This window comes from Rhea americana, unplaced genomic scaffold, assembly GCF_003343005.1.
Source record: "Rhea americana isolate MKP2758 unplaced genomic scaffold, rheAme1 scaffold_11, whole genome shotgun sequence".
Classification (NCBI taxonomy): domain Eukaryota; kingdom Metazoa; phylum Chordata; class Aves; order Rheiformes; family Rheidae; genus Rhea; species Rhea americana.
This window is the reverse complement of record NW_028185150.1, coordinates 2,069,144-2,094,602: the sequence shown is the minus strand read 5'-3', so window position 1 is coordinate 2,094,602 and position 25,459 is coordinate 2,069,144. Positions and strand designations below refer to the sequence as shown.

The following is a 25,459-nucleotide window of genomic DNA, read 5'->3' as shown; positions in this document are numbered from 1 at the left end:
CATTTTGTTTTCCTTTAACTTGCAACTAGGAAGTTGCAAGTGAAAGTACCTTATCCTGCTGCACTTCATGCTGAGCAATAAGGTACCTCTCCAGTTAATCGTATTTCTTCTAGAGTTTCAGGCATAAAGGATGAAGTACACCAAACTTTGTTTCTAGCTATGAGCGATCAATATTTCACTTACTGAAATTAATGGCAAAGTTCATATTCATTCTTATGGTGCTGGCTTCACGTAATGGATGAGGCTGGTACAATAATGGTCAGAGTCATAAAAATATTGGTAGTAAAATGCAAAATGTAGTTAAAAGAAAAATCGTTTTATTTTGAGGTATGCAGTTATCTCACTGGCCTTTAGATCCTAAAGGTCAGATAACAAATTGATGCTTTTTGTTAAGTGCTTTCGAAGGTAGGACATGATTTTGCTTCTAGTTAACTTAAAAGTATAGCTAAAACATTTAATTATGATTAAATGAATAATAAGAACAATACCTCCTTATACAGATGTATTTCATCATTTCAGGGAGTTGCAAGTGTGAGAAAATTATGCTATCTTATTCAGAAATTAAAATCTTACCACTCTAGAGCAGGTCCACTGAAATTAGTGCTAGTACTCATTGCCAATTCATAATAAATAAGTATTTTGGAAAGGATTCTAATGCAAATTGATAATCCCAAAAATACATTCAAAGAGGCAGCTTTCCAAAACAAGAACTGCATTATAACATTTAAGATTCTAGGTATTTACTTTTGCCAGCAGATGGAGTGAATTACCAAGTAAGGCTGAAATTATAATAGAGTTTCTCTGCAAATACAGTAGTGTAACGGATGAGTTTGGAATCTAGCTTACTGAGGCTGATGCTTTTTAACAAAAATCCTACTTTCCTCAAAGAGGCCCTAATTCACTAAGGCCATTGAGAGTATASAGTTCCTCATCAGTCCCATTGCAATGTGAAACGACCTGGTAATATGCAGCAAAAGGTAGTGTTATTTAAGGAAAAGCTTCAGTTAGCCCTCAGAGAATTTTGCTTGTCTTCAGTCAAAGTAATTTAGTTCATGGAGGTCAATAAASAGTCACATGTTAAGATATTTCTCTTTTTTAACTGAAGATTTCTAAGAGGGAAACCTCACAAATAAATGCAATCCTTGAAACTTATTTGCATTAATTGTGAGACCTTGTAAAGATCTGGGGAATTTACAGCTTCTGGAACAGATGTTTAAACAGCTGGCCAGTGAAACCTGATTCTGCAGAACAGTGTACTGAGACTATTGCAAGGGGCTCATATCTGGCTCTTAAGATATGAACACATTGCTACCAAATTGATGCCAGAAAAGGGCTAATTTATCTGTGTATGAAAGCCCTCATTATAGAAATAAGTTTATTTATAGTGCAGTTTTGCATTTCATCTTTTAGATTCTGATAGTGCTGAACAATCTTGTATCCTAAAGTCTTGTATGCTCTCAGGTTAACTTGACGTGATATGTTAAATTTCCCCTTTATTTTTTCCTCTCTCTCTCTCTTTTTTTTTGGGGGGGGGATGAGGAAATAAGGTAAAACTTACAATGTGCTAGATGATTTTTTGGGAAGGATTGCAATGTGTGTATCTACTATTTGAAAAACAGTTAAGGTAAAAATAGAGGGCTGAGCAATTAAGCAATTAAGTTATGGAATACCAAAACTGTTTGCCTGGATTAGCTACCTAAACCTTTGCTGTGAAATGGCACTGCCTTCCATGTCCATCAACCAAACGTACAGGAAAAGTAACAGCTTGTTCAGCTGCCTGCTTTGATATATCTCTTCCCCAAAACTTTCCTCTCGAGAGCCAGCTAACAACCTGTGTGCCTATTACTTTTCTGAACTATGCACTTCTTGAATGTTAAAAGTCCAAAGAAAACTTTTATTTTATAGGCAGAAAATAACTTATTTCTCTGAAAGCTTATGTCTTTACTAATAAAATAGGTTTGTCTCTATTTCCCTGCCAAACTTTAGTGTTGTAATATATTTGTACTGAACTAAGATTTTATTAATGAAGAATATCTTTATTTCCTTCATCAAAACCCAWTTTGGAAATTTTTCTGAGCAAGCCTAAATCTCAGGTTGGGAGCCCTTAGCCCCAAACACAAATACTACAAAAATTATGGATAACAAAGGTGGTGGGTAGTTCTGCAGCACTAGTAACTGCTCTAGTAATTTGCCTTTTGTTTCTATGCATTTGTGCAAACAGACCTTGCCTGTAATATAATGAATACATGTGGATTGAGAGACAAGAGCTACTGTTCAACCATAATCCTTTATAACCCATGAAAGAGCCTGGCAGATGGGCTGAGATTGAATCAATGCAGTTGAAACTGGGGGGAAATGTTATTAGTCTGTCATTAATATTAGTCTGGGCTGTGTTCCAGTTTAACTGTGCTGCTCTTCTGAAACTTCTATAGGATTATTGAATGATCCTGTGTGGCTTGTGGTTCTGATTTAAATGTCACTCAGGAGTACTAAACTGGTGTCATCAAGTAGTGTCCTGGTTGTTTCCTCCCTCCTGATTTAGAGGAAACAGTGCCATCTAATGAAACTTCATTCCCTTACTCAAACTGCTTAACTTTTTCCTGAAGACCTCTTAATCAGACACGTAGCAAGGCAGAAGAAGGAACTATTTATACTTTCAAAGAAACACAAATATTCCCTCTGGGATGACTCAATCCTTACTAATAAACATTTTGCTTTCCAAGCTGGTGACTCCTTTGAAGGGTACAATCATTGAATTTATCCTCCAGTAATTATTTACATCAAGTTGATTAGATCCGTGGTATTGTTGGAAAATCCAAGATGACAAGCAAGGAGCTCTCATGTCCCCATAAGGAAATGCTGATTTATAACAAATCTAATTATATGCTGTTAAATCTCTTTGCTGCAGATATACTCCAATAGTGATGCAATGTTTGAGGAAGRATTACTTGAAGACAAGTTCATCACTAGCCAAACCAGAAATAATTGATTACTCTTTCCCTGCTGATCCTGCATCTATATGTATATATACAGTACATCTTGAGAGCTTACTGGAAAACAGCAACTGGGCTGTAGTCAGATTTTAATAGATTGGCAGAAATAAATCTTGTTCTACAGCAGTTAAAGTCTATTTTGGTGAGGTCATACATGTATGCATTTGTTTTACAGGTATAAAGGTGCCTCGTTTGGCATATATCTTATTGGACAAACAGAAGCAGATGTACTAAATCTTATTAAAATTAGTGAGACTATTTACATGATTGAAGTACTGAAATAGTTAGCTGAGCTGGAACAGGAGATTTCATCTGGGTGCTATGTCCAGAAAAAACATTTTTCATTTTCATACTCCCACCTAAATTAGGCTTAACTGGATTAAAACTCATTTCTTGAATGTTGAAACTGATAGTTCTTTCTTTAATAAGACAGCATGTGCTTAATCAAGCTCTGGAGGAAGATCAAACTATTTTACTGCTGAACAGTTATAAAAAGACAAACTTCAAGAGGGTTGCAGTTTTGCAACCTACTCATTTGTCGTGTGTGAAAATGTGTTCCTAGAATATCTGGAGCCTTTAAAGTGCCAAGACTAGAAATTCTTTTTTTTCCTTTTTCCTTTTTTTTCCCCCTTTTTAGAACAATATTAGTATATTTAAAGGCTGCTTTTGTATGTGTATTTTTTTAAATCTACCACACTGTTTTTAGATGTCTTTTTTGCCTTTCCTGAAGATTCATGTAATAGCCTTTAGATATCAAAAAACATGGTGGCAATCCTATTCTATCTGAGAATTGCAACTAAAGGAAAGCTTAATGGTCTTTATTTTCAGAAGGTCCTTAGGCAACATCTGCTCTGTGCTTTGGCAATGATTAGACAGAGCTGAGCAACAAATGTGGTTGAATARCTCCATTTGGTTTGATCTCAACTGCATCATGCAAGCTACTGCTTTGTAATCTCTGTTTAGTGACACATATCAAGTTTGTCTACCACAAGTCTCTCAGCTTTTTCCCCACTGGCACAAGATTAGCAGAGCATACTGATAATACATCCAGTCATTGATTTGTAAGTCACAGTTCCAGGCCAGGAAGACTTACACTGATTCATATGGTTAATGTGTACCGCATGAATACAGTGGGGTGATTAGACCCTCTGCTCTTGGGATGTATCMTATTTTCATTCTGTCATGTACTGTCCACAATTAGGCATGTCTGCTGCATTATTAATTCACTTTCTACCTGTTCAAAATATACCTGTACCTAATACTTGGTGACCATAAGAGAGCATTCTTGAAAAGCTTAGAAGAGGTTGTTACCATAATTTGATGAATGAGTAAAGACGAAATTTGACACAAGGTGTGATATTTATGTTGGATTCCTCACCAGATTTAATTTTTAATGTCTTTCTTTGGGCAGTATTTCACTGACTGATTTGATTAACTGTTTTTTGTACGCATTTTATCTTATTTGACTAACAATGTATCATGGCCTTCTGAGACTTGTATTTTGTACATTTTATCAATAAAGTGTCAGAGTACAAGTTATTCTTTCATCTTTAATGTACCTCCCTTCTTTCCCTTTTCCATATTCCCTTTTGGCAGAGAGTAAAAATGTATTATATCAGTCCTTCCCTCTGCAGGTGTATGTTATGTTTCTGGGTTCTACCTAACACAGCTAGTACTGGGTGTAGTACAGCAGCTCTGTGTCTTGCTTTTTGACGAGAGTCAGACTTTTTGACCTCTTCTTTCTGTTTGTTCAATTTTCTAAGGCTCTTGGAACTTACACTACGAGGAATGATTCAGTCATTAATTTGGATAAGTGAAGAGCAGTGAATAGGAAGAGTATCTTGGGGTGAAGCTCTGCCAGTGCATTGAATTATGCACTGAAATAAAGTGTTTAATTCTTTGGAGAATAAAGGAATTCCAAGAAATAAGAAGGCAGTTCTGCAGAGTTAAGCTTCACAGAGGGACAGAGAGGCAGTATGTGGAGGGCTGAGGGGCATGTGAGAAATAGTAGTGCAGCAGTAGTATGTAAAGCATTATTTCTAAGATTTTAGAAAATGGAACTCCAGGGTTTTGATCCTTTTCAGTTTATGCTTTTGAATGGTTCAGATTCTTTTGTTCTTTTCCCTGGGGATTTTAATTCACATTTTTCCTGCCCACTTTACTTCCCACCTACCTCTCATGGTAACAGAGAGCTTTTATAACTAATTAGCTATGCTCCCTGGTAGAAGAGTTTTAGAAAACAATGTGTAGGTGTTTTGGGCCTATTTAGTTTTCTTGTACTATATCAAAGTGTTGTAGCTTTTTCTAGTGACCTCTCGCTATGGCATTGTCTGCSCTCTATTGTGCTGGTGATCTCCAGGGCTCAGATGACAGATTGAATAAGTAACTTCAACACTATGAATTGAATTGGCTCATGCGTTGAGGCAGCTGAAAGAGGTGTTTCAGCTTTCATGTCTCCTGATTTGGAAAATGTTGTTATCTGATGCAAGCTTCCAGACTGCAGMTGGGGGGATACACTTTGGAAAGGCTGTCAAGGGCAGTCAGGTACTCTACTCTCTATCTCTCAGTATCAGATGTGGCAGTTGAAGGACCATAAAACAGGGTAAACAGCTATCTATCTAGTGTAACCTGTTTTCTTCTCGTCTTTGTTATATCAAATCGCTTATAAAATTTTTCCAAATGCTGCATGTTGGTGGTGAATCTTTACTCTTACTGAAGTCACTCTTTTAGTGACTCCTTGCGCTAAACTTGCTGAGCCTGTTTTCTATCTGTCCAGTCTCTTTTTTTTCCCCTGAACTCATTCATATTTCAAACTCTTATGACATAAGGGTGTCCACAGTTAAGCACTGAGAGAACTGGCAGGGAGACTGTCCTCTCTAATGAATACTGAAATCAAGAATGAGTTTCACTTTTCTGCAGCTTTCTTAACAGCTTTTTTAAATATTTCTTTACCATTCCTTTCATATCTTGATAAGTTATCATTCTCCTCACATCTGAGAAGCTTCCTGCTTCTGTTATATTAGAAAACCTTTTTCCTGCTCATTTATATATATGCAATAAGTGATTTTTTCACTTCACTTTTTGTAATTTTACATTTAATTTATCAGAGCATACATTGCCTTTTCATTTCTTCATTTGGACATAAATGCCACTTTCTTTTCCTTTTTTTCACCTACTTTTGCAAGTGAGGAAGAAAGAGATCCTTGCTGTGGCTTTGTAGGAAAGTATTTACTCTGAGACTCTGCTGCTTCCATGTAGCCTGTCAGCATCATACCCAGTGAGCATCGCTTCTAGTCACTTTTTAAATGTACTTTGTCTTCTAAAACTGAATACATTTTTAGAAGATTTTTTTCTTGTTTTTTCTTTTTCTGGATGCTGCATGGGAATACAGTGTAGTCATTATTACAGAAGGGGCCTTCAGTAGTTCTATGATGAACCATGCTTGCTACTGGAAATTAAATCAAGTCTCAAGATTAGTGGCACTAGTATGCCGTGCTACGGCTGTAGAACAGCCATACTTGATTCCCAAAAGTGTCAAGTCTGCATCATGTTGATGTGCGATTTGTGTGTAGATACCTCAGATCTCCCACTGTTGCTGTGTTCTCTGCTTTTGAGTCTTTCCAACCTTCCCGAAGGTTTTTGTAACTGTCGCAATTTGTGCTGGCCAGTTTACAGCTGTCTCAGTAATACTCTTCCCATTTAAGCATGGAGTTTTGATCTCTAGAGATACAGATTTATTTTGATAGCATAGAGTCAAATATGACTTAATGCACACTATCAGTTCCTATCAATACACTCTGCTCTTCAACTTCTAATTCCTTTGCAACAAGCGTCCAAAGATTAACCTATTTTCACCATATTGTGAAGATGTGTCCTGTATCTAAGTTTGTAACTGATTTCTTGTATGTGATTACAAGAGAGACATGGAGCTACTGGAGAGAGTCCAGCGTAGGGCTACAAAGATGATCAGAGGGCTGGAGCATCTGCCTGATGAGGAACGGCTGCGAGAGCTGGGCCTCTTCAGCCTGGGGAAGAGAAGGCTGAGGGGGGATCTTATCAATGTGTACGAGCACCTGAAGGGAGGGTGTCAAGGGGATGGGGAGAAACTCTTTTCAGTTGTCCCATGTGACAGGACAAGAAGCAATGGACAGAAACTGAACCACGGGAAGTTCTGCCTGAACGTGAGGGGGAATTTCTTCCCTGTGAGGGTGACGGAGCCCTGGCACAGGTTGCCCAGAGAGGCTGTGGAGTCTCCTTCTCTGGAGATCTTCAAGGCCCGCCTGGATGCAACCCTGTCTAACATGTTCTAGGTGACCCTGCTTGAGCAGGGGGGTTGGACTAGATGATCTCCAGAGGTCCCTTCCAACCTTACTGATCCTATGATTCTATGATTTAGAACCAGACATTGTTTCATATGTCTTAGTTTTTACAGTTTAGCATTTTGGAGGACATTCCCTGCCTAGCTGTGAATAAGTTTACTGGTTTTATTACTTCTTACTTGAACTTTACACACTTGCATTTCATTTCCCTTTCTACGATGTACCATTTATGACTTCCCCTACAGGGCACATTATCCTGAACTTTGTGCCCTGCTGCATCTGTCAGTTTTCTTCAAGTCTTTTGCTTGCAATTTCTGCCAGAGGGTGGAGATCGTGTAATTGAATCTCATGTATAACAAGAACCTAACATTCAAAGTGTAAGATCAGATTTATGAGGCAAGGGCCTCTATAGAGTCTTATTTTTGGTATAAGGAAGACTGTTCTTTCAGTTAATCAACTTGTTCCTTAATTGACTAAGCTGAAATAAATCTCCCTCAAATTAAAGCCCATGCAGCTAGCACTGCTTAATTATGTCAAACTAAATTTGTGCCTGAAGTTACATGGGTGAAACTTCATCCTGGAGGTGAGCCTGAAGTTATACTGGAATTGAAATAGAAGTTATTGGCATGTGATAATGTTGACCTGTACTTCCTAAGACGATGTTAGAAAATAATGTTTTAAAAAATGAAAATAGATCGTTATCCTTGAATACGAGAGGGAAAGAAAAAAAATGTTTCTATCACCTCAGTTGCTGAAATATCTTTTCCAGCTGAAAAGTTCTGCATGTATCACAAGGTCCTTGTTTTATTCATACATATAATTTGTTAATTTTTCAGTATCAATCTATTTCCTATCCTGTTGAAATCAGTGGCATAACTCATACTGCTTTCTGTGATGGTGGGCTCAGTCACTGCTTTTCTGTTTTTCTCTGGATATTACTGTATTACAGTTGCTGAATGAACCCCTGCTCACATCTATGTGTCAGCCTAGTAAATCTAAGCATGGCTATTTGAAAGCATTTGCTTTTTTAAGTGGTCAATACAATAGGTGTGTGATTTTATTTTGTTAGTCATTGTGGGAACAAAGAACAAGTTTTAAGACTTCTGTGCTGTGTTGTTTCAGTTGATTCATGTAAATCTTTTCTGGTCCTATTTCAGGATAAAGCAGGAATGGAACTTCATACTAGAGTGTCGGAAGAAAGGCATCCCACAATCAAAATACCTCAAAAATGGCTTTGTAGACACTGATGAGAAAATCTTGGAAAAGTATGGAAAGACTCCTCAGCTCCCTAAGAGGCGAGCTTTGGCAGATGAAACAGAGAAGGAAAGAAGCAAGTTTATTTTTCAGCTTGCTGGAGAGAAGTGGACAGTAAGTATAACGGAAAAAGTATTTTTATTTGAGTGCTTAGCACTATAACTTCYAATCCCACCAATTTTTTTTCTGACAATGCATATAAAACTCATAGTTTTTCATTGTGTTAAGTGATAAAATAATTTCTCTTCTTGTCCTGAACTAACAGTTTAGTTCTCAAACACAGTTATTTTAAATTCTCTCTTGAAACATGCAATTTAGCCCTGGCAAAAATTATTGGTGTGAGCAGTCACACTGCAATAAGATGTTTTTCTTTTAAATTCTATGATGAGGAAAAAATGAAAGTAATATTCAGCTTTGTTGGCTTGTTGATATCTTCTACTACTCAGACATCTGTCTTTTTGCTCTAATGGTATGATAACATTTTTTTTCAAGCTCTGTTCAAATCACAACTAACAGTTGCATCAATTCACAATAGCCTTGCCCCTCTCTCCCCCTGCTAAAAATGCTCTTAGTTGTGTTTTATGTGAAATACCAGTTTAGAAGTGAGCTCATTTGAAATTCAGTAAAAGGTGAATTAGAGTTGGTTTGAAGCTTTCTAGACTGTTAAAGCTTCTGCTGAGATGTATTCTGAATGAAAGATACTTTATTAAGGAGAAAATGAACTTTTCATTTTGATTTTTTATAATTTATCATTTTGAAATAACTTTTTTTGAGATCATTTTCATTACAAAAAAATGCAAGGAAAAAGACCAACGAACAAAGTGTCTCAATTTTAGTGAAACAGATGTTTCAACTGATCTGAGACATAACTTTGACCCAAATTTCATCTCGCATAAAGGTGATTTTTCTAGCTTTAGTCATTTTCTGAATAAACAAAGTGGGTGGAATTTTTTGGGAAATAGAAAACACTGGCTCCTGTCCAGCTCTAGTATGGAGACTGTTTCTTCAACTAAAGCTAATCATCCAAGCTGTAGGAACTAGCACTTTTCAGCTTCCAGAAACCTTGGATATCAGCAATAATGTTATCTAAAATTGTGTAATTTTTATACTGCACACTTTCATGTATTGTAATTTTTTCCTCCTATTGGAGGAAAACAAGGAGATTTTAAAGCTCCTTAGAAACTGTTACTGTAGCACCTGCAAATATTTTCAGTGTGCATGGAAGGTGGGAAGTGAAGCTAAAAGTTTTTTGTTGCTTTATTTCAATCTACAATACTGAAAGATTAAACAGAGGGCATGATCACATTGCAGAGATACTGGTCTTTAGCAGCAGACTCCCAGTAACTGTGCTCCGTGGTTCTTGCTCCATGTCATGGGCTAGCTGAGCCAGCGTGCCTTGTTGTTCAGCTCCAGCCTGGTTAAAGCAAGCTTCTCATTTCAAAGAAATATGGTGATGTAATTTGCAGATGGCTGTCGATTAAGATAAAATCAAAGCAGTAATTCTGTCTTATTTGGAGAAGACCCACCCTTCCTCAAGGTCAAAGAATTCTACTAGTCCCTAACACCTGAAAATTGTCAAGTGGATTTTCACTTTTTAAAAATGAAGTTCTACAGGAAGTATGTTTTCCCTAGATATAGACATTTTACAAAGATTATAGTATTGGTTACACAAATCATATCGTCTCTTTTTTTTTGCTATTTTTCTCAACTGCTGCTTTGAGTTGATTCRAAGGCAGAATCAGCCATGACACTTTTTTCTCCCATTACTCTCTCAAGAGAATGTATTTGCAGGCTATATAACCAAATGGACTAAAATTTGCTGCACAGGCTGACATTCAGCATGTGAAAAAAATCTGTGAACACATGACAATTTTATCAGAAATTCCTTTATGTTATGTAGTCAGGACCTGTAGTGAGAATTGTGTTTTAGTTTCTGTAAAGAATTTTGCACAGAAATACACCTTTGAGGGGAACATTGGGAAGACTAAGCATTCGGATGCTAGGAGATGTCAAAACCAGGGTGGCCTGTGTGGACTTACAGGCACGTAACCAGTTTGATTTCTTGCTCACTGGCCCTGTACGTTTGGCAGCTGCAAACAGCACAGCCATGTGAAGTATCCATTTGGGAACGGGCTGTTGAATCCTATCTCTAGCTTGCTTTTAGCTAATAAGCGTTGCTATTATGTTTCTCCTTTTCTCTCATCAATGAAGCCATAACATATCATCTCGACAGGTGATAGCTAAATCTGTGTTAGGTTGCTGATATGACTTACAGATTTGAGAACTGAGCCTGCTTCTGGCCTTTACCAGTTCTCTTCCTGCACATTGTGAAGTTAAGTCTCACAGAGGAGTAATCTCTAGTTTAGGGATTTTGCAAGATCAGAATAAGTACCTTTACAATATCTTTCCCATAAGTCTTCACAGAAGGGCGCTCTTTGGAAGTTTCTTTAGCAGCAAATGGGCTTCATAAAACCTTCTGTTGTGTACTGGGGTAGCCTGAACAACTATTTTGATAATCAATTTGATAGTAATTTCTAGGAAATAATTTTGGATCTTCCTCTGAGAACGTTTTGCAACAGGGGAAATCAGAGCAGATCACACACATTGAATTCCTAATAGCAATTCCTTCCTTCAGGACCTCTTTGCCACTTTTCTTCCACCTCAAATGTCACTGAAATGATAATGTGCTTTCATTAAGAGGTCACTCTATTCCTTTCAGTTGTAAAGTAATTATTTTAACTTATCTGAGAAGAAGTAAGATCAAGTAATGAATATATGGTTCATAATGTCCATATAGGTTATATGAACAGGCATAGAATACTAGCTAAAGAAAGCAGGACTTGGTTTTATGGTATCTGAATTTTGAGTAAATAGATTCTCTGTGTGCAGATCCTTGTGGATCATTAATTGTTACTAGTAATGATTCACTTTTAGGCCAATTTTTTGAGGCATGCATTTTGAGCCTATACAGATTTTTAAGCAATGGTTTTAGAATGGTATGATTGCATTAACTTTTTTGAATTCTTATTATGGTCCTGTAAGGATGATCAGCATCAGGCCTTTATACCTGCAAAATTTGTGCTCAGTGAGCCTCTCCGAAGCTGCAAAAGTCTTCATGTAACTTGGTCACAGGGTTGGCCATACCTCTGCAGGGTTGGTGGCTTCTGGCTGAGGACAGTGGTTGGTAACTGCAGCAATGAGATAGTTTTATCTTTTTCTGTCAGAGCTCCACTTGGAAGAGATTGTTTAATGGCATGCTTAGTGTTTGATGGTCTTTGACATCTCTTTTCTACATCGACCAAATATTTACGAATTGAGCGTCTACAATCCTGTGTGGTGCATCTCTGCCAGCCGGGAATGTGTGGACAGTAATGAATTAAGAAAGCTGTTGGTCAGCCAAGTATTTATATTTAGCAGCTGAAATAAAACATTAGGAAAGAAGAAGTCTTATGACAACAAATGTGCTAGCCTGCTAATGTGATGAAGTGTGAAAAAGTCAGGCTCATCTTTTCCCTTTATTAAAAGCAGGGCAGAACACAGTTGTGGTTCCCCCAGCAGCTAGTCTGCTAAATCTTGTGTTTATAAAAATCTTGGGACTTGTCAGCAGGAGAAAAATGTACCTTGCCACAAGTAAGTTGAGGTTCCACAGGTATGTTCAAGAAAACTTTCTTCCTCTAAAAGTGTTCCTGGCAAACACATCAAAAAAAGGAGTTGTATAAGGATTTTGGGCTCCTGAATTGTACATTTAAATCCACTGCCTAGGAGAGAATGGTGGAGAGTTGATGAAACTCTTCACTGAGATCCTTTGTACATGTGAACATGTACCTGTTAAATTAAATTAGTTCTTCAGAGAAATAACACTGCTATTAGAGCTGAATGGAAACTGTAGCAAAAAAATGCCATGAATATTCATTTGGATTTTTAAATGAATTTACTTTGATTCTGTTTTTTCCTCTCTGCGTGTTTGCTTCCTGCTCCTAACTAACGAACGTTTATTCTCTAGTGGATCAACAGATTTAGAATGATTTTAAGAAAATATTCAGGAAAAGCAAATTTCTGAATCTGTCAGTACTGGTAAATGAGAAGTGGTAATGTTCACTGAAACATAGAACAGGGCTTGATTCTCAGCTATTTTGCTTTACTCCAGCAGACAATCTTGATCCATGCCTGTTTTAAACAACTTTGTACACAACACTTGCAGATGAGTGACTGTAATATTATTACTAGAAAATCATGACCTTAATGCATATCATTTATGAACAGAAAAAGGCAGCAAATTAATGGAATTACTCATTTGTACTTATTCTCCCAGTTTTACTATCTAGCATACTCTTTTTTTTTTGTTGAGAATAGAGAATTTCCATTTGTTTTTGTGACCATTAGTGACAGTGAGGTATCAGTTTGCCACAAGTGAAGAAGAATCACTGTGTCGTTGAACAGATAGAAAATTTGCTGCATGCTTATTCACTTCTAGAGATTACCCCTCTCTTAACCAATACTTATAAAATATTTGATATAATCAAGCATACCAAGGTAACAGAGATGACCCTGAGTCTTAATAGTTTTGGAACTGGCTCCAAACTTCATCAAAGATCAGAGAGATTTGGATCAAAATGTTTGTTTTGGCCTGTGACAGACGAAATTACAGATTTGGGTTAAGAAACAGAATTGAAACTTCTCAAAACTGAATGCTTTGATCATAATTTTAGCACAGGCTTATGTCTAGCAGGTAAATTCTCTCCTAATTAGAAATAGAAAAATTAGCGATGGTTGTAGCTTTGCTATTTACTTTTACTATTACTACCTACTACTTTTTGCTATATACTTTTAATAGTGCTTTCTCTCTGCCCCCCCCCCCCCCAATCACTGGAGTTTGAGGTATTGTTTTTTTGTTAAAGACGAGACTGGCTATTCTCCAAGTGTCAGTCTTCATGGAGAAATTTATCAGCAGGCTGCCAGCTTTAGTGTGGCAGCAGAAGAGTACAAAAGAGCACAAGGGTATCCGAGTAAAGCAAACATAAAAGTTGTACAAATTTCTGTTCCTGTTCCTTGCTAGTTTGTAAATGAAGTAAAATATCACATCAATTTATGTTTCCACTACACAAATATATGGTAAGACAGAAAATCAAAAAATGCTTTTTTTTTAAAGCATGTTATACCACAGCATTTGTAAACTTACATTTGCGAAATGTAAATATGATTAAAAAATACAAAGAAACTATCTCAAATGAAAAAAAAAGTGAGTCAAAGCAACTGGTAGAAGAGCTGAAATTGAAACCTGGTTCTATTCTTTTGAAATTTCTATCCTTTTTCAGTTCTTGAATTAGAAGATCTTCACACCATTGAGGCAATCCTTAAGATGGAAGAAAGTTTTGTTTTGTTTTGTTTTGTTTTTTTTAACCTTTTCCCCATCAACCCTAAGCGATAGGGAAAAAATGAATCATTTTATCTAATTTTTCTGAAGATATCAAGGAGCTGAGTTGTTTGATCTTTATCTGAGAGAGTGCCTTCTGTTTTGTTCTGTCATTCCTGTGTATCATGAAGAAGTTTGTGAGATGCTGCTTACATTGTAGGGGAATGTCCTGCTGTTGGATTCTTGGGGGCAAGTCTTTGCCTCCGCTCCCTGCCACATCCTTTGGGGCCAGCAAGGAGTCAAACGTGGTCAGGTGCAATAGTGAGGTGGAAAGAACAGGAGGTCAATAGAAAGATTTTTGGATTGTGGCACAGAGAACGAAATAGTGGTGAATGGTATCTGGCTCCTAGATGGATTTTCCCTCTAGTATGACTATGTTATGCATCTGCTTTCTCTGTGAATCACAAAGCTTACTTAGAGTAGCATCTATGCAGCTCCAGCTAAACGCTATCTCCATGTGCTGCATCTTCAGTTCTGTAATAGTGGGGAAAACAATACTGATTGAATCCCTAGTTGGTATTTATTGTTTTATTTTGCTGCAGAAAAATGTACACCACCAAAGATGGAGGAGTGGTAACCCACTCCAGAAAGTTGGAGAGATTTCTCCTTACCATGCCTGAGGCATTTCAGACATTTTACTTTTTAACTGCCGTAAACTGACAAATATACAAGATGGATCAGAATGCAATATACACCTACTGGCAAAATGAAGCAAAAAAATGAAATGATCCATATCAAATATGGAAAGGCAGGTAGCAAGGCAAATCTACCTGTATAGGCTAAATGTCTGCATACATAAGTTGAAAAGTACTGTAATTAGAGACTGCAACAACCAAACAAAAAACTGTGATCAACAGTCCAGTATATCTTTAACTGCAATTAGATGTTTTAATTTAACTAAGCGTTAAGTGGCACTATTCCGAGTTTTTAATAAGAAACAATTAAAACGCATCACCCTTGTTAATGTCCTGGTGGATCTGTAAAATCTAGAGGAAAAAAAAACACTACTCGGCAATGTCTTCCGTATCAAAAGAGTAATCCCTACTGCATATGATTCTTCATGCATAGAGAAAGAAAAGGTTATAAAGGAATTAAATGTTAAAACTATTACATCCCTTTTTATGAAGCAGAGTTAGTAACAGCACCTCATCCAGATTATTTATTCCAGATGTTACCAATGCACAGTGCTATAAAATCAGGAACAGAGTGGTAAATTATGTGCTTCTTTAAAAACTTGAGTCTAAAGGATCTGACCTTCAACTTTATCAATTGATTTTTATCTGTTTCAAGTTTAAGGAATTTAGTTGCATAACTCAAACAAAGACGTGAACAGAATACCAATTAATTACAGTGATTTTGTATGAATTAAAATCTAAACCCTTCACTCTAACTGTTAAATATATGGAAGATTTTGGACAAATAGTATAGTGTGTGAAAATTACTCAAATAAACTTATTTACTGTGTATTTAGAACAATAACAGAAATTTTAAAAAGTTTCTGAAAACTTAAATGATAATTACTTGCAATTCTAGACTGGTTTAAAAATTCAGCATTTTTATTCTATAAAGAATTTGAGCAAAAATTCTCAAACAGTGGAATGACTTAGGAAATTAAGTCACTTTTTTAAAAAAACAGATTTTCAAAGTCCTATTTGAAATATTTCTATTTCTTGGCCTGTATTGCATCTTGGCAAACAAATTTCAAAACATTAGGAGGTATTAAGAGTATAGTACAAGTTATTTGCTTGGCAAGGTCCACTTCAGTATTCCTTGCTCTTCTGCTCTCATGTTGCAATTTAACAGAATCACATAATCTTTGAATGGTTGATGTTGGAAGGGACCTCTGGAGCAAGCAGAGTCACCTACAGCATGTTGCACAGGACTGCATCCAGGCGGGTTTTTAGTATCTCCAGAGAAGGAGACTCCACAATCTCTGCGTGCGATCGCAGGGCCACGATCTCATTGCAGTCACAGAGACATGGTGGGATACCTCATGTGACTGGAATGCTGCCATGGATGGATATGTGCTTTTTAGGAGGGACAGGCCAGGAAGGCGAGGTGGTGGAGTTGCTCCTTATGTGAGAGAGCAACTGGAATGCATCGAGCTCTGCCTAGGGGTGGAGGAGGAGGAGGCAGTCGAGAGCTTATGGGTAAAAATCAAAGGGCAGGCTAGCACGGGGGACACTGTTGTGGGTGTCTACTACAGGCCACCTGACCAGGAAGAGGAAGTTGATGAGGCCTTCTACCGACAGATGGAGGTAGCTTCAAGATCACAAGCCCTGGTTCTCACGGGGGACTTCAACCACCCTGACATCTGCTGAAGGGACTACACAGCAAGGCACAAGCAGTCCAGAAGGCTCCTGCAATGCATCGATGATAACTTCCTGTTGCAAATGGTGGAGTAGCCTACAAGGAAGGGTCTCCTGCTGGACCTTGTCCTTACCAACAGAAAGGGACTGGTTAGAGATGTAAAGGTTGGGGGCAGCCTTGGTTGCAATAACCACGAGATGGTGGAGTTTAGGATCCTGCAGGAAAGAAGTAAGGCAACAAGCAGGACTTCAGGAGAGCGGACGTTGGGCTCTTCAGAGGCCTAACTGGTGGATCCTCATGGGTTAAGGCCCTAGAAGGAAGGGAGGTCCAGGAGAGCTGGCTTGTATTCAAACATCACTTCCTCCAAGCTCAAGAGCGGTGCATCCCAGGGAGGAAGAAGTGCAGCAAAAGGGGCAGGAGAGCTGCATGGGTGAGCAAGGAGCTCTTGGCCAAATTCAGACAGAAGAAGAATGTACACAGAATGTGGAAGAGGGGACAGGCTACTTGGGAGAATTATAGAAATGCAGTCAGAGCATGTAGAGATGCTGCGAGGAAGGCTAAGGCCCAGTTGGAATTGAGTCCTGCAAGGGATGTTAAGGACAACGGGAAGGGCTTCTTCAAATACATCAGCAGCAAGAGGAGGACTAGGGAAAATGTGGGCCCACTGCTGAATGGGGTGGGGGCCCTGGTAACAAGGGATACAGAGAAGGCAGAATTACTGAATGCCTTCTTTGCTTCAGTCTTCACTGCTGAGGGCAGCCCTCATGAATCCTGCAGCCTGGAGACAAGGGAGAAAGTCTGGAGAAGGGAAGACTTTCCTTTGGCTGAGGAGGAAAGGATTAGAGACCTTCTGGGCAGGCTACATGTCCACAAATCCATGGGCCCGGATGGGATGCACCCACAGGTCCTGAGGGAGCTGGCGGATGTTATTGCTAAGCTGCTCTCCAGCATCTTTGAAAGGTCCTGGAGAACTGGAGAGGTGCSTGAGGACTGGAAGAAAGCCAATGTCACTGCAGTCTTCAAAAAGGGCAAGAAGGAGGACCCAGACAACTATAGACCAGTCAGCCTCACCTCCATCCCTGGAAAGGTGATGGAACAGCTCATTCTGGATGTCATCTCCTGATCACCTTCTTTTCCTCCATATATCTGGAGTAGCCAGCATGGATTCACCAAGGGGAAATCATGCTTAACCAATCCGATGGCCTTCTGTGATGGAATGACTGGCTGGGTAGATGAGGGGAGAGCAGTGGATGCTGGCCACATTGGCTTCAGCAAGGCTTTTGACACTTCTGCCTCATATAACATCCTCCTAGGCAAGCTCAGGAAGTGTGGGTTAGATGAGCAGACAGTGAGGTGGATTGAGAATTGCCTGAAAGGCAGAGCTCAGAGGGTTGTGCTCAGTGGCGCAGAGTCTAGTTGGAGGCCTGTAGCTATCAGTGTCCCCCAGGGCTCAGTACTGGGCCCAGTCTTGTTCAACACCTAGAGAGGTGTTCTCCTGCACCTAGAGAGGCATAACCCCAGGCAGCAGCACAGGCTAGGGGCTGACCTGCTGGAAGGCAGCTCTTCAGAGAAGGACCTGGGAGTCTTGGTGGACAAGTTGACTGTGAACAACCAATGAGCTTTTGTGGCCAAGAAGGCCGACAGTATCCTGGGGTGCATTAGGAAGACTGTTGCCAGCAGGTGGAGGGAGGTGATCCTGCCTCTCTGCTCAGCCCTGGTGAAGCCACATCTGGAGTACTGTGTCCAGTTGTGGGCTCCCTAGTACAAGAGAGACATGGAGGTACTGGAGAGACTCCAGCATAGGGCTGTGAAKATGATTAGGGGACTGGAGCATCTCTCCTATGTGGAAAGGCTGGAAGAGCTCTGCCTGTTTAGCCTGGAGAAGAGAGTAGACTGAGAGGGGATCTTATCAATGTCTACAAATATCTTAAGARAGCGTGTCAAAAGGATGAGGCCAGACTCTCTTCAGTGGTGCAAAGCGGTAGGGCAAGAGGTAACAGGCACTAACTGAAACACAGGAACTTATATTTGAATGTGAGGAAAAGCTTCTTTACTGAGCGTGCCCAGAGAGAATCATAGAATCACAGAATCAGTAAGGTTGGAAGGGACCTCTGGAGATCATCTAGTCCAAACCCCCTGCTCAAGCAGGGTCACCTAGAACATGTTAGACAGGGTTGCATCCAGGCAGGCCTTGAAGATCTCCAGAGAAGGAGACTCCACAGCCTCTCTGGGCAACCTGWKCCAGTGCTCCGTCACTCTCACAGGGAAGAAATTCCCCCTCATGTTCAAGTGGAACCTCCTGTGGTTCAGTTTCTGTCCATTGCCTCTTGTCCTGTCACATGGGACAACTGAAAGGAGTTTGTCCCTGTCCCCTTGACACCCTCCCTTCAGGTACTTATACACATTGATAAGATCCCCCCTCAGTCTTCTCTTCCCCAGGCTGAAGAGGCCCAGCTCTCGCAGCCTTTCCTTGTAGGGCAGGTGCTCCAGCCTTCTGACCATCTTTGTAGTCCTACACTGGWCTCTCTCCAGTAGCTCCATGTCTCTCTTGGACTGAAGAGCCCACAAATGGGTGCAGTACTCGAGATGAGGCCTCCCCAGGGCTGAGTAGAGGGGCAGGATCAACTCCCTCCACCTGCTGGCAACACTTTTCCTAATGCACCCCAGGAGACCATTGGCCTTCCTATATGCAAGGGCACRTTACTGGCTTATGGTCAACTTGTCATCCACCAGCACCCCCAGGTCCTTCTCTGCAGAGCTGCTCTCCAGAAGGTCAGCCCCCAGCTTGKACTSGTGCCTAGGKTTATTYYYYSCTAGGTGCAGGACTCTGCAGTTGCCCTTGTTGAACCTCAGGAGGTTCCTCTCTGCCCAGCTCTCCAGCCTGTCCAGGTCTCTCTGAATGGCAGCACAGCCTTCTGGTATGTCAGCCACTCCTCCCAGCTTGGCATCATCAGCAAACTTGCTGAGGAGGCACTCTGTCCCCTTCATCCAGGTCACCAGTGAATAAGTTGAACAAGACTGGGCCCAGTACTGAGCCCTGGGGGACACTGATAGCTACAGGCCTCCAACTAGACTCTGCACCACTGAGCACAACCCTCTGAGCTCTGCCTTTCAGGCAATTCTCAATCCACCTCACTGTCTGCTCATCTAACCCACACTTCCTGAGCTTGCYTAGGAGGATGCTGTGGGAGACAGTGCCGAAAGCCTTGCTGAAGCCAACGTGGCCAGCATCCACTGCTCTCCCCTCATCTACCCAGCCAATCATTCCATCACAGAAGGCCATCGGATTGGTTAAGCATGATTTCCCCTTGGTGAATCCATGCTAACTACTTAACTTRCCTTCTTTTCCTCCACATGCTTAGAGATGACATCACCTTTCCAGAGATGAGGCTGACTGGCCTGTAGTTKTCTGGGTCCTCCTTCTTGCCTTTCTGAAGACTGGAGCGACATGGGCTTTCTTCCAGTCATCACGCACCTCTCCTGTTCTCCATCCCTTTTCAAAGATGTTTGCGAGTGGCGAAGCAATAACATCTGCCAGCTCCCTCAGGACCCATGGGTGCATCCCATCTGGGCCCATGGATTTGTAGGTGTCAAAACTGCCTAAATGATCTCTAATCCTATCCTCCTCCACCAAGGGAAAGTCTTCCAGACTTTCTCGCTTGTCACCAGGCTGTGGGATTTCTGAGGGCTGCCCTCAGCAGTGAAGACTGAAGCAAAGAAGGCATTCATTAATTCTGCCTTCTCCATATCCCTTGTTACCAGGACCCCCACCCCATTTGGTAGCGGGCCCACACTTTCCCTAGTCTTCCTCTTGCTACTGATGTATTTGAAGCAGCCCTTCCTGTTGTCCTTGACGCCCCTTGCCAGATTTAATTCCAACTGGCCCTTAGCCTTCCTTGTCCCATCCCTGCAGTCTCTGATACGATTCCTGTATTCCTTCCAAGTAGCCTATCCCCTTTCCCACATTCCGTATACTTTCTTCTGTTCTGTTACCATGTCGTGATGTGTGAATTAAAGCACTGAAATGTGTTTTTTTTTTTTTTTTTTTTTTTAAAAAAAAAAACTCCAACTGGAAAAAGTAAACAATGGGAGCCACCAAACAGACTGAGTGCTACAGACAGATTTCAGTTTTAGAGCTAAATGTCAGCACCAGCAGTTAAAAACTGACTGTATGGTGACAGACAACTGCAGTGATCGTCAGAGGAGAACAGCTCTTACAGGGGTTATTGAAGAAATTGCTTGTCTTCATCAAAATAATTAAGGCAAAATGTTGAAGTTTGGCCCTGGAATTTTCTCTACTCTTTTTAGAAATATAGTAGAACCCATTTCCAGCTTGATACTTTCTGTTTATGAAATATAATTTAATTTGCAGGAATTCCCAGATTCTCTGAAAGAACAGACACATCTGAAAGAATGGCATGTGAACAATACACTGATTCAAACCATTCCAGCCTACATTGCCTTGTTTCAGGATCTGAGAGTATTGGAGCTGTCAAAAAATCAAATCACCCATCTCCCAGTGGAAATTGGTATGTTGGTTCACACTACTTAGGTATTTTTACTCTTACCATTGAACTATAATGCAGGACAGTGAATGTGCATGGCTATTCTTATTCATTCACTGATAAACATCTCATTTCCAGTAAGTACTTTGTCATTTTTTATAGCTTTGTAGTTATATTTGCTGAATTGCATACAATATCATGGGATAAATATAGCTTAGATGTCGGAAAACTAACTTATTCTTGTTGTCTTACTTTCAGAGAGTCACTGTTGACATTCAGCTGGATGGGGACTCCTGCCTGAGAATGGGAGGTGTTTTATGTTCCTTATAGGTTAGGAATGATATAAACCTCAGACAAGATGAACTAAAGTATAAGATACTAGTAATAGGGAAGTCCTCAAAATATAATTTTGGGGAAAAAATTCAATTTTATAACAAGTTCAGTAGTAATCACTGTGTAAAGTGCTATTTCCAACTTGACAACTGAGTTTTTTTTAATGTAATTCTTAACTCTTACCTACTTTGACTTTTGCTATTTTATCCATATAATAGTAATTTTCATAGGTCTGCCTTTTTTGAAGCTTTCTGATCTTACAAAATAAAAAGTCAGATTAATGGTTTTAGAAGGAGTAGCTGTTCTTACAAGGAGGAATGTTGCTGTAAGCAGTGAGGTGAAAAAATTATGCTAGAGGGGATTATTGGCCCCTCTAGTCAAGTCCATGCACTGAGGTGTACTAGCTGCCTAACAGATCAGCCTTTGTTTTTTAATTCAGTAGTCTTAAGTTTGCTCTGTGCCTAGATTTCCTTATACACCCAATGAATTAATATCTTTCAAGTGAAAAATAAAGACTAAAACCATCTCCACAATTACAATAATTTTAACTGAGGGAAACAGGAAAAGAGAGTCTCCTTAAGCACAGAAATCACAGCTAGACTTTTCTACCTGATAAACTAACACTAATACTTTGTGACTTATTTACTAACATTTTGTTAGCAGAAAATTTCCCACTGACATCTAGGTATATCTTACGATGTCAACCTGACAGCTAAATACACTAGCAAATCATAAACGAGGCACAAACAGGAAATAATAGACATAAAATAAACACTAACTGTTTTGTTAGCACTTTGACTGCAGAAGTCAAATGGGTCAGTGAGTTTAATGAACTCTCATACCTTCTGTCATGTGGAAGGGAAGAAGATGTAGGTCCCTTCCAGAGGCTATCCTAGGCCATTAAACTTTTTTAAGGGGTCACTACTTAACTATTGAGGCAGGTAGAGACTAAGGAAGAGGTTTTTTTCCCCTTGTAATTCTGGGCACTAATAATGAAAATGATTCCAAAGAAAATGTGATTATGAATGGTAATGCAGTTTGTTTCCAGAATAAAGGCACAAAGCCAGATCAGACTAGCGTAACCTATTCCCCATAGACGATAATTTAAAGCCTKTTTCAGACCTTTCCTGTGAAAAAAGGAAGCGTATTTCAAATGTGTCTAGTAGAAAACACAATTCTTTCAACTGCCTTTTAAATTACATCAGTTCTGCTCATCAGAAGCTTTCCTGCTATTCCCATTCCTCTGTCTTCCCTCCAATCTGTGCTCCTCCCTCCAGTGCCTCCCCAGGATGTTGCTCTTTTCATTCAGTGTTTTTGTTGCTGCTTTTTAAAGTGTTTGACTGGAAGTATCAGTGAATATTAGAAAGCAGATTGTTATGGGACTGCTTCAGTATTATAGCACTCACCACCATCCTGTTAAAGCTGATCTGTAGTTCAGAAAAGACTTTCCAGGTTAACGAGAGTCAGCACGATCGTACTAAACACTCGTCTGGAGATACAAGGGTTTGAATCTTTCCCCTTGAGACACTGCAAAAATTTACATGAAACTGTCACTAAATGAAACACGTTTATTTAGTAATAGTGAAAATTTATACAATAGTTCTACATCTCAGCAGCAATACTAGTCTATCCAGACAAAGATCCAGCTTAAGAAAAAAGCTGTTCCTGGACTCAGTTCTGTAGCCAAACTATTCAGTACTTTTTTGCTAAAACTACCTAATGATTTTCAGCTTTTGTGAATGTCTTGTGTTAATAGACCTTCTATTAGTAATGCAGCACAGCAGCCTTTGATATGGCGAAGATTATGGAGAGATTTTTGTCTCAACTCAAATAATGTTCTCTCAGATGACATGTAAGGCTTTACCCTTCCAAATAGCCATGGTTTATTACATGTACTGTAAATGCATACCTACATAGGCACTAGCATGTATTGGAAGTGTTCATTATTTTAGTTAGATCTTATTATGAAAAATGTTGAGGTCATGTTTCTTTTTCTGGATGCTGCTTCAAATTATGAAAAGCCCCAAACTTCAGTCATCGAACTGCTAAATTATCACAGAAAAAAAATAGTCTATGTGAGTTCAGTTTGGAAGCTTTATCTAAGCAAGGAGTGAGGACTGAGTGTAAAATCAGAAGGTAAGGTCTCCAGAAAGGTTAAGTGCTTAGGTTACCATTTTGTGTTCTGTTTACAAAACAGCAGTGAATAGATAAATATCACACCTAAAACATACTTGAGAGTAATGACAGATGGTTGAAACTGGCAGTGACATGCATGCTGTGGAGTCTTTAATCTTCTGACAGAACTGAAGCCAAATTTAGACCAACAAATCATCTAGCAGAAGCTAAACTGGTGAGCCCAGATAAGGCTACTTTTGATTTTAACAAGATGGGTTTGAAGGTGCAAAAAAGAGAGGCGATCGTAAGAGTATTTTTAGTGGATAAAAAGTATCGTTGCAGTCCTGGTTCCTACAGGTCTCTGTCCTAAAAGTCCACAGGAACTGAAGTTCGTGTTTTACCTAATCTAGACGGAAAAGCTTTGCTCTAAGTCAGAGAGAGGAAAGACTTGAACTTTGTTCTGAGATATTTCAGAATATGTTCTTGGCTATATTCACGTATGCACTTGAAAAGATCATTTTTGGATTAGCAAACAGCTTAGAATTTTTTTGACTTGATTCTTTATGTGTAATAGCGTATGTTTTCAGGGAAAGTGAATAAACAAAAACAGTAAAAACTTGACAGAATGCAAAATGGAGCTGTTGTCTGACTAGGAGTAGTCAAGTCTGTTTTTCCCAGGAATAACAGAAAGTATCATGAATAGGGCATACTTGGTGGATTTTCTTGTGCAACAGTTTCCACATGATCTGCARTTTAGGCTTACATACCATGCTGAAGGCAGAGCTGCAGTGCACTGGTTAGGCATAAAGTAGTGATGTTAGTTACACAAGCAGCTGTTATCATTAAAGACATCCTAATGAATATATTCCCATACTCAGTGGGGGTAGAAGTCCAAGTCTTTGTGTGATTGCTCAGCTTTCCCTAAAATGGGATTGTGAGACTGTATGAGGATTTCTTTTTTACCTCTTACTATTCATGAAAAAACTCAAAGAGCTGTTAATAAATCTTCGTACCTCATTATATTCCAGTGTGCCAGATATTTAGGAGAAAAAAATAGCTGTGCTTTCAGAGATGTCTTTAAAAGAAATCATAGGAATTTTTTGTCTTCCCTACCTCACACTGTAAAATTTCATTTGTGCATATCATTAACCAATTACATAGAATTCAGAGGGGAAAAACTAAAAGTAATATAGTTTAGCATGATTTCTTGATACCTAGAATAGATTTTTCTATTAATAAAATTCCCAGTGTGCCAATACATGAATTTCCAAGAAGAAAATATGAATTCTCAGTTAAACGCCATTTTATTTTGAGGAATTAGAAGATATCGTGTGTTTCCCCTGCTAGTTTCTCAATGTTGAACATTATCTGTCCAGCAACTGAGTCATGTATACAACTGAGTATTAAACACTTTTTCTTGCAAGTTGACTGTTTTAAGAGGGTGCCAGTTACTTTTAAGCTTAGTGCTCAAATGATGACCTGTTAATAGCAGAAAAGCTGATGAGATAATCAGGATTTAACCTATGATTAGTATACCACAAAATACCAACATGTACTTTTTATTGGGCCACTTAGGCAGGAAATAATCCTTTTTATTTCCCTGCTTAAGCTCTCAAAATGGATAAAATTGCACTAAAACGTAACAAACATACTGTCTTAACAAGCTTCAGCATCATCAGATCTTGCAAAGGCCACATAGTGCCACTGGGTAAATTGGAGCTCAGATTGGAACTCTACCATGGAAACTACCCATTACACAAATTGTTTTTGCCAAAAGATTCTTGTCCATTAAGTTTGTCATACAATTTTATGCAACTACAGTGTACATAAAAATGTATTGGACCTGTGCCCTCACCCTTGGGAGATGCACTGTTGTTTGAGCATCCCTGGGGAGAGTGGAGCCTGTGTACCAGCTTATCTGTTCAAATAAAAAAAGAAGTCACAGGTAGATGCTTTTATGTAGGATTTCTGATCTATTAGAGTATCTTCTGCCCTTTCACTACACCTTTGCCCTACTTTTTTTTACCAGGTGTTACCTTTCTCTGCTGTCTGTCAAAAACATGTTTTTGTGGCTTATTCTGCTATGAAAAGACTTTTTCTTTTTTTTTTCTTGTGTCATACTAACACTCTTCTAACAACAGGCCTAGATTCCAAGCTTTATCTTTTTTTTTTTTGCTTGTAATAGTAGTTCACAATTTCTATCAGTATGTTTACTTT

The 25,459-nt window shown here is 39.2% G+C and overlaps 1 protein-coding gene across 2 annotated transcripts in view; it reads left to right on the top strand.

Annotated features, from left to right (window-relative positions):
* LRRC2 (leucine rich repeat containing 2) overlaps positions 1-25,459 on the top strand; it is a 63,200-nt gene that overhangs the window by 10,857 nt on the left and 26,884 nt on the right. For both annotated transcript variants that reach the window (XM_085312752.1, XM_085312760.1), the window contains exons 3-4: positions 8,470-8,680; positions 20,662-20,818. In XM_085312752.1, coding sequence (XP_085168878.1) covers positions 8,470-8,680; positions 20,662-20,818 — 368 coding nt within the window. The remainder of the gene's footprint in view (positions 1-8,469; positions 8,681-20,661; positions 20,819-25,459) is intronic.